General features: G+C 41.8%; 1 protein-coding gene across 1 annotated transcript; it reads left to right on the top strand.

The window, feature by feature from the left end:
• Positions 1-1361: 1361 nt before the first annotated feature.
• On the top strand, positions 1362-9552 carry LOC102008665 (dnaJ homolog subfamily B member 6-like; the record flags this gene model as incomplete). Its single annotated transcript, XM_013517150.1, is given in 3 exon segments — positions 1362-1809; positions 1812-2090; positions 9497-9552. Coding segments are annotated over 3 exon segments (750 nt in total), but the record flags the coding sequence as incomplete, so codon positions are not given.
• Positions 9553-10083: the final 531 nt, after the last annotated feature.

Here is a 10083-nt window from a genome sequence, read left to right as displayed (position 1 = left end):
TGACGGGATAAGTGTGTTCAAAGTGGTGGGGAGATTAATCTCAATGTGTCTTCACTGTAACAAATGTTTGAATTTAACACTCATTGTATATTTCACTCACATCTTGTAGTTACCTTCCAATGCTTATTTATGCATTTCATAACATTCCTATTTTGTTCTTTCACCATAAGACCCATAATTGCTTGGAATTTATTATACATTTTTATTGATTCAGTGTTCACCCGTTGCATTTACCAAGACTCCTGCTTTCCTTTGTTCCGTATTTCAATTCAGACCTTAGGTGGCTTTACTTTTGGAGTTTCTTTCAAGAAGTACTTAGACGTGCTGCATTCTGAGACTTTTTTTCTCTTTTTGTAATAAGAATACTTACCATGTGATCTTCCCTTTTAAAACTTTTCTTAGCCACTCTCGTTTTTAAACAGCCTTGGATAACCCACAAAAGGAATAATCCAAATAAAAACAAGTGAGGGTTGGCAGTATATCATAGTGGTAAATCTGTATTTTCAGAAAACAAAGCAAACTCCTCTTACCTTTTGTTTTTCTATTATAATGACCAGCTTTTGGTATTTCATTGTTACTGAGATCTATTTTTGAAATAAAATGTGTTCTTTAGTTAAAAAAGATAAAAATAAAAATTTTCTTCTTTTTTTTGTACCAGGAATCGAACTCAGGACCTTGTGCTTGCCAGGCAGGCGCTTGTACCACTGAGCTATATCCCCGGATTTTTAAAATTTTTAAGTGCACAGTACAGTACACTTAATTGATTCCACACCTCGGCTGTTGGGGATGCTCTTGCAATCAGCGACAGAGTGCTGATACTGATTTCAATCCTTTTGGATAAATACCCTGAAGTGGGTTGGTGTATCATACTGTAGTTCAATTTTTTTTTGGTGGGGGTACCAGGAATCGAACTCAGGACCTTGGGCTTGCCAGGCAGACTCTTGTGCCGCTGAGCTATAACCCTGGCCCCTCCATTTTTAATATTTCAAGAAACTTCTGTACTATCTTCCCTAGTCGTTGCACCATTCTGCACTCTCACCAACAATGAATAAGGGTTGGATTTGCAAACTTTGGTTTATTCTCAATTCAATCATTACTTCCTTGACTACTTCTTTCAGAGAAACAATGTTTTTACGCTGAATCTTTTTCTTTTTTTGCTTTTTACATCTATTATCTTCCATTTCATTGCTTTTACTTTTGTCTTTTTCATTACATTTACTTAAATTATCTCATGCATTTTTTCTATGTTAAGATTCAAGTTTCAGGTTCAAGAAAGGAGAGAGAGAAAAGAAAGAGGGACCGCCGCAGCCACCACCAGGTGCCGTCCCGGAGCCGCTGGGGAACTGGCCGCATTTCTCACTGCTGGGCATCCCGTCCTCAGACCCGTTTCAGCAAGCGGTTCAGACCTGGCGGATTACTATGAAGTTGTAGGCGTGCAGAGACACGCCTCCCCCAGGGACATCAAGAAGGCATCCCGGAAACTGGCACTAAAGTGGCACCCAGATAGAGATCCTGAGACTAAAGAAGAAGCAGAGCGAAAATTCAAACATGTGGCTGAGGCATCTGAGGTGTTATCAGATGCTAAAAAACGGGACATCTATGACAAATATGGCAAAGAAGGATTAAATAGTGGAGGAGGAGGCGGCAGTCACTTTGACAGTCCTTTGGGGTTTGGGTTCACCTTCTGGAACCCAGATGATGTCTCCAGGGAATTTTTCGGAGGAAGGGACCCTTTCACCTTCTTCGAAGACCCATTTGAAGACATCTCTGTGAACGGAAGGGGTCCCCGAGGAAGCAGCAGCCTTGGTGCAGCTCTTCTTTCTCCGCCTTCAGTGGATTTCCATGCTTTGGAGGTGGATTTTCTTCATTTGATGCAGGATTTACTTCATTTGGGTCCCTGGGTCATGGGGGCCTCACTTCAATTTCATCCACATCATTTGGAGACAGTGGAATGGGTAACTTCAAATCTGTGTCAACGTCTACTAAAATCGTTAACGGTAGAAAAATCACCACAAAGAAAACTGTGGAGAACGGTCAGGAAGGAGTAGAAGTTGAAGAAGACGGACAGTTAAAGTCCTTAAGGATAAATGGTAAGGAGCAGCTGCTGCTAGGCTTGGATGACAAGTAATTCAAAGCACGCATTTAACAGAAATGTTAAACTATAACCAGCACCATAAGAGGATTAGCAGGAACTTTTTTTAAGATTTTAGATGAACTCAATTTTCAGTATATCTGTACCTATCTAAAATATTTATAAACACCTCATAGGAGCCCCTCTTTGTCATAGACCTTTGAGTGTATTGGTGGGACCACACAGTAGGATCTTTTTTTGTCTTTAAAATTGTTGTAATCTCTATACGCACTTTGTTTTTTTATTAAACATGATTTAAGGTAAGCCTTGACCCTTGAGCAGCGCTAGGACAAGATTGTGCCCTAACACCAGCATGGATCTGCTTCCCACTGTGCTGGAAACGTGCGCAAGTAGTGTCTGCCTGCTGTGAAGCTAACGTTGCCAGGACGAGTTCTCCACAGAAATAATTTCCTTTTTTCCACTATTAATGCATTAATGATAATGCATTTCTGGTTCAATTAAAATTTGAGGATGTTTTCTAGTTATACATGGATGCTGGCAATTTAAGTTTTGACAATTGTTTAAATGTGTAATGTTAAGCTCCATTTGGTAAAAGCTGGTAAACTGAGTCTTTGTCATTTGCTTTAAAAAAAAAAAAAAGAAAGAAAAAGAAAAAAAAGAAGGAAGGGAGAAAATAAATGTGAATGTGTTTGGTGCATTCTTTCCACAGTGGGATCTGCAGTCTGCTTATATCTGTGTATTTTGTACCTGGGTTTTTAGTGTCCCGTCATTAGTACTTCATTTTATCATTATGGTGGGTGCTGAATGTAAGTTATATGCAGAGCACATGCAGACTTGCTTATTTATAAATGATTTAGCAATTACTTTAAACATTTCACTGCCTGGCAAGCACAAGGTCGTGAGTTCTATCCCTGGTACCAAAAGAAAAACAAAAACAAAACAAAAAACAACAACAACAACAAAAAAGAACATTTCAGAGTGCTAACATTTCTGTGGGGGAGGGAAGAAACATTTGTGAAAATTTCCATCTTAAAAGTTTTGTTTTAGTTTTCTTGAATATATTTGGTGTAAGATCATGTGAAGACAACATGCATGGTAAAAGACATAAAATGATTAAGAAGTCAGCAAAGACAAAGGTGTTTGTTTTCTTTTCTGATCTCTAAAAAAAATGTCAAGTTTTAGCAATGTTTAATTTTTTCACCATTACCAATTACTGGTTCTATAATCACGTTGTTTGATTCTTCCACTTGTCTCTGTAGGGCTTCCATAACTCTGTTTTACTGTTTTATGATTTCTGACTTATTAGCTGACTATATTTGTGGTAGTCATATTCTTTTAAAGTATATAGCAATTGCAAATTTATTTTTTCTGTTCCTTGACTTTTCTTCTAAAAAGGAATCTGTGTAACATGCTTCTTGCTTTGGTTTGTGGCGTTGTTGTTTTTTCTCTTACTGTAGCAGCTTTGCACTGTGGCCATGCTGTTTATTTGCATTTTACTCATGCTGAACAGACCCGCGCAGACCTTCTGACTGGTCTGATACAGTGGACTGACTTCTTGGTTTCTCTGTTCCTTGTTTCTAAGGCCAGTTTAGTTTCCTGTCAGAAATAGAAAGAGCAACCATCTGAGAGAGCAGGCAGGGCAGGTTTGCTGGGAAAACTTACCCCTGCTTTCCCTGCCAATATTTTCATGTCCGTGCTGCACAAAGAACCGCCATACTCAATGCAGAGAGCCACAGGCGTGTCCTATTCCCATCGCTCAGTGACTTAGGGCCTCAGTAGGCTTCTCCAATTCTTTGCCCCGCCATGGGGATGAGCTCTAACACCCCTTTCCTCCAGTGTCACTTCCACAATTCCTCACTCAGAAGAAAAATAGATATAAATTCAATTTGCTGTTTTCTTCTGTTCAAGTTTGGGTCCACACAGCATTCTATTATCTCCCCAGTATGGCCTTTGGAGGGTCCAAGCTGGGCTAGGAATCCACTTTTTACCAGCAACCCAGGAACCTTTCCAAAGAATAAACTTGTATTTCTTGTTTATAAGTTTGTTGTGCCATATTGTGTCTTTTCTTTCATCTTATTACTGTTTATGGGTTTTGTTTATCTTTCCTGCATCCTTATTTTGTTATTTTTTGGGGGGAGAGGGGTTGATGCAGTTTTTAGTCTGCGATATTAGCCCATAGGCTCATATTTTTCTAGGTGATGGTCAGTTGTTGAATTGTACAACACATTCCCATGTGTACCCAGGGAGGTGGGCAACTTCTGGCACAATAGCTGTGCTTCCCCCTTTTTTCTCTCACCCAAGGATGCATTTGTGGAAGGCCAGGGAAAACTGCCCTCTCCTTCAGTAACACTGGCTGAGCACTTGCTCCCTGGTTATATGGTTATAAAATACAGCAGTGAGGAGAACAGAGCACAGTTTCAGCCCTGAGGGATCTGAGAACCTAGGGAAACAGATGGATATTAATCAGACAGTCACAGAAGTAGCATAAAGCTAACATGATGTCCTTCTTGGAAGATGGAAAGAGGTCTATAGACACATGATGATGATGTTAGCACAACAATGTGAATGTACTTAATGCCACTGAAGTGCACAGTTAGAAATCATTAAGACAGTAACCTTTGTTACATGAAAAATACGACAGCCTACACAACATGAGATGAAATGTTATGAGGGGGAGATAAATGGCGCTATGAGGCATAGATGAAGGTAGGTCAGGAGAGTCTTCCCTGAGGAAGAAATGATTGAGCTGAAATCCGAAGGAATAACAGGATGAAAGTTATTATAGAGATAACCTTGAAACCACTCCAATTTATAAAAAAGATAAATGATGCACAAATGTTGGTACTTTATTAGTAGTATGGCAGGAGAATAGTTTTAAAATATTAACCGATATTTTCCCTGTATTTGCTTTCACCTTTCTACCCTTCTTCTCGTACCACCCCCAAGCATCCAGGTTACCCCAGGCTTGTTCTGTGAAGGGAAAGGAAGCAGAGAGACACAGCAAGGAGAAAAATCAAACAGCCTCTTTAAAGATTCACTCTGAATTTTGTTTATACCAAAAGACGAGGCAGTTAGAATAAACAGAGAATGTGAGGATAGTTTTTTGCAAGAACTCATGAATAAGACAGCAAGGCTTCTTCCAATTCCTATACTTAACAGGATTTCTCAGGCTTCCCATGGAAAGGTGCATGGGAAGCTAAGAGCTCGTGAAAGTTGGGATGCTGGAGAACCCCAGGAAGGCACTAAAATCCCCAGCCGGTGTGGGGCATCTGAGAGCAAGAGAGACACCCCCATTCGTGGAAAGAGCCCTAAGAGGCAGCAAGATGCAGTGAGGCAACAGCAACCTGCTGTTTCCGGAGAGGTGAACATGGCTGTGACTGCCTTCCGCAGGTTTGCCGAAGTCCAATATGAAAAGCAACCCCTATTTCCTTCTCCCTGGGCAGAGGGGCCAAGGATAGTCAAATGAACTAGTGAGTCTGAAACCCAGACACCAAAGGACAGATGAGTAATAGACATCTCAGAGAAGCCTATGTGGCCGGATAATGCAAACGATTAAAGGACAGCCCTGCATGGCACATGCACATGTACACACACACACACACACACACTTATCAATTTGATTATGTCCCGTCTGCCTTTTGCCACACCACCAGGCATAAAACAAGACACATAAAACACATTGACCCAGATGAAGTTTCTGCCATCGCCGCAGAGTGAGGAGACAAACTAAAGTAAAAATGAGTCACATGACAATAAAGTAAGCTACATTTGCTGATTTGTAGACTGATTCATAGTAAAAGACAACTGCAACTGACATTCTCTGTACAGTCCTTAGTAACGTGTTTGTATGCCACAGCTGCAGGGTTAGAGGCACTGATACAGTTGCTCCCCATGGGGAGATCATACCGGCATAACCCAGCCCATCAGCCATGGCGGGGGCAGAGCTGGGCCCCTGCGATAAAAAGATTACAAACAGTTGCAAGCCAGCCCTGGTACAGAACTAGGAGGCCCCGCTCTATCATTTCAGCATGCTGTGCTGTTCCTTTCTTGTTGTTCCCTTTTATTTGAGAGCATGATAAACCTCCTATGTTTCTTAATGGTGGTGACAATATTTTAGTTTTTGTCTCATTCTCTGCCTCCCTTTCTCTTAAGAGAATGCTCAGTAATATATACTGGCACTCAATAAATATTTGTTGAATGAACGATTCTAGCTTTGAATCCTCTACTTGGTACAATGCTTCATTCTGAGTAAAACAGAATTTAAACGAACCTCAACTTGCTGCTGGGATGCCTGAGTTGAACAGCTTGGCAAACTCTGCATGAAATTCTGAATATTCCCAAAGACAGCCGCATGTTTTTAGATAAGTTAGCCTGATTTTTAAGATTCAAAAATTCAGATCCAGCTGAGGCCTGATTTCAAAAATATTTTCAACATCTGGAATGTAGAGTACTTAATTGATTGTTTCTATCGATACCCAGTTGACTAGAAGCCTGGAGGTCAGACCTGTCACTTTTAAAATATTGGACTAAGCTGCTTAGGCCTCTAAATGTTGTGTTAAACTCATACTACGCGAAGGACGCTGTGTTTAATGCTGTGAGCCATCTGTTTGCGAGGGGCGGACTCCAAACAGTGGACACATGCCGCCCTCTAGCGGTGACATGCTACAGCATCCGAAACATTTCAACGGGAAAACCTAGATTACCACCTGTAAAAATTAGTCCTATTACTAGTAACGAATTAGACCACATCCCAAGACTTTTATAATTCTTGCCAATGTTATTTACTCCATTCAATCCTCATAAACAATCCCATTGGCAAAGATACTGCTATGAACCCCATGGTACAGGTGAAAAAACAGAAGTTTACATACCTAATTTCACTCTAGAGCTAGAAAGGGAAGAGCTGGAATTCAAGCCCAAAATGTCTGATTCCAAAGCCTGTAGATCTTCCACTAGATCATACAGTAAGGTGTCCATAGTGTAGTAGCCATGAAGAGGATTAAAAACCCTGAACTGAACTCGGATTACAGCCGTTCTACAACAAAAGAACTCCAGTTAGACAACCCGCTCTGGGTAAGCGGTCATAAAACAACAACAAGCCTTTTGATATGGGGCACATTCGTTGCTCCCCTGAACCCCAACCCACCCTTCTGTAAAGCTAAATGCCTGAGGAAATGATTTTATCAGAATTACAACTATAACCATGATAGTAAATACAATACAGATGCTCAGGGAAGATCTACAAGATGTTAATGATCCCGGGAAAAACATTCTTCAATCACACTTTCTACCCAGACCTTTTCAACATATCCCCAAACCCTTACAAAAGCCCCGGTCTCTCATCCTGACTCTTTCCTTGCTTGCTAACCCACCTCTTGGCAGTGTACCCTGATCTAAACAAACTCTAGTCTTGTCCACATTCCTTGTCTGTTGGTAAAATCCCTTTCACCGTCCGCATCACTAGCTCTCTGTACACCATCTTGCTCAGCACATAGCAAGATCTCTGGTACTTTTGGATATTCAGTGCTGTAGTTTGGGTCAGAAATGTTTCCCAAAGGCCCATATGAAATATCCCTCAACAACACTGGGACTTGGTTCCCAGCCTGTGGGAAGGAACCCATGGGAGGTGGAGAGAGCTTTAGGAGTTGGGGCCTCGCTAGATGAGGTCAGGTCACTTGGGGCTACTGAGACCTCAGCTCCTTCTCGTCTCTTTACTTCCCCTCTGCCGTGAGGTAAGCTGCTTCCTCTACTACCTGTTCCCTTTACGATGTGCTTTGTTGCCTCAGGCTGAAAGCAACAGAGCACAGTGACCACAGACTGAGACCTTGAGCCAAAATAAACCTTTCCTGCTTTTAAATTGATCTTCTCATGCATTTTGTTACAATGATGAAAAACTGAACATTGCACTTACTAAGTATTTATTGACAATAGCAGCAGCTATTGCTTCACAACAGCTGGTATGTGTGTGTGTGTGTGTGTGTGTGTGTGTGTGTGTGTGTGATTCACTTTTCCCATGACAAGAATATGACATCCAGCACCTAAAATTTAAAGGTTTTATTTGGCTTACAGTTGCAGGAGATTCAGGCCATTGTGGGTAGACTCTAAGGCAGAAAGATCATGACAGAAGGTTGTGTAGGCAAAGATTCGCAGTGCATGGTGGCTGGGAAGCAGAACAGGGGAACAGTGTCAGAGAGGAAAGAGCCAGGGACCAGACATAGATTCCCCGTGTCAGGTCTCCATGACTCACCCAGACCTACCCGGAAGCCCACCCCATCAATCCCCTTGGCAGTTCCCAAGCCAATCAAGTTGACACAATTAAGCTCAGCCAGCACACGGTACATTTATATGTTCTTGTATCTATCATGGGTCGATTGCCTACCATGCACATGTACCATTTCATTTTTTTCATCCGGGGAGAAGTTAAGGCTTGCCCTGATGAATTCTTTAGCTGGTCATTTAAAGACACTTGAAACAGTCTTTTTTTTATAGATATATGTGTGCATCATTCAACAAGTATTTATTGAGGACCTACTATGTGCCAAGCTATGGCAAAAGAACGAACAGGTGTGCTCAAAACCTTGTAGCAAGTTTGCTGATTTTATTCTTCACTTCCCTAAGAGCTGGAACTGGACCACATCCTGCATCTCTTTGCTGTATGGCCTTTTCGAGTATCAACGTTGATTATTAACATCCCAGATTATCTAAATTACTTAACAGTTAGTAGCATGCAGTAGTTTAAAAAAGAAAAAAGCCTGTGCATTGTGTTTTTTAATTGCATTCATCAAAGCAGCCCAGGCAGAATTGTCTGGAAATCAGAACCCCAGGCAGTTTTGTAACTGTCAAGGGGCCCCGCTTCAAAATTCATGAACCCAGGGTAAGACCCAGGATTAAAGCATAAAGACCCCAAAGCCACTGCATGTTTCTCAGCTTAATGAGCCACTTCACAGCCAAATGTCAAGAAACAGGAGCAAGAATGGGGACTTGGAGAAAAGAGCCTTTTGGATAGCTACCTACTAGATATTCTATTCATTTCAAAAATGAAAATATTTGTATAAATGTATTGCATCAAGGTTCAGACAGAAAACAAAATGCAAGACATTAAATTTCTATTGATAAAACAACAAAGGAAACCCAACCATCGCTGAAGTCCCTTTCATCTCCAACACATTTTGATTGAAATGAGGGGAAGATTGCCTTTCTGCTTCCTCTTCTCTGAGGTCACAGAATCAGGATTGAACAGATCCCACTGGGTTCTGAAACCTCAGTCTTCCTTGGGGGACTTATCAACGTATTTAACCCACAAAGATCTGTTGAATAACTTTTGTGCCCTCCCTTAAGGTGGCTTTGGGGTTGGAGTTTAAAAGAAAGGAAAGTTGAATGTCATTATTTCGTGTTCTCCCTCAGGTGTTACTTCTGCCCTCGGATGAGTTCCTGGACACCTCCACCTCCTTCTCTGCCCCATTCTCTCTTCCCTGAAGGGGGCCCTCAGGGCAAGCAGCTTTCCTGAGGCTGGAAGTGTCCCAGGGACAGTAGGGAGGGATGAAGAGGTGTCCTGGCAGTGAGGTGGACCTTGAAGAAGATACACCTGCCTGAAAAGTGGGTGAGAAGGGACCGAGAGAAACATCAGCCCTACAGACCCAACTGGTCACTGCAGGACATTTCCAGTCTGACCTCCAGCCCTCTCTCGAGCACTAAAGAAAAAATAGCACAAAAGCTTCTGCGCTCTCCAGATAGCTGGCTGCTGCAAAAATCCTGGCCAGAGTAGTAGGTGTGCGTGCAGGAAAGCATGTTCACGTGGGAAATGAGCTCCTTCAGGGCCAGTGAGTAGGATCCCTCCAGAGCCACCCTGTGACTGCTGGGTAGGTGTTGTGGTCTCTAGCAAATGCTGACCCTCAATGGTTCTGTCATCCTTTCTAAAAGAAGAGGGTTAGATTAGGTCATGACAAAGGGCCAGTCCAGCTGTAAATTTTCCTTTCAAAATACTGAAAGTA

Source organism: Chinchilla lanigera, unplaced genomic scaffold (assembly GCF_000276665.1).
Source record: "Chinchilla lanigera isolate Chin_1 unplaced genomic scaffold, ChiLan1.0 scaffold00037, whole genome shotgun sequence".
NCBI classification, from domain to species: Eukaryota; Metazoa; Chordata; class Mammalia; order Rodentia; family Chinchillidae; genus Chinchilla; species Chinchilla lanigera.
Note: the sequence above shows the minus strand (reverse complement) of the source record. Positions and strands in the feature narration are given on the sequence as shown.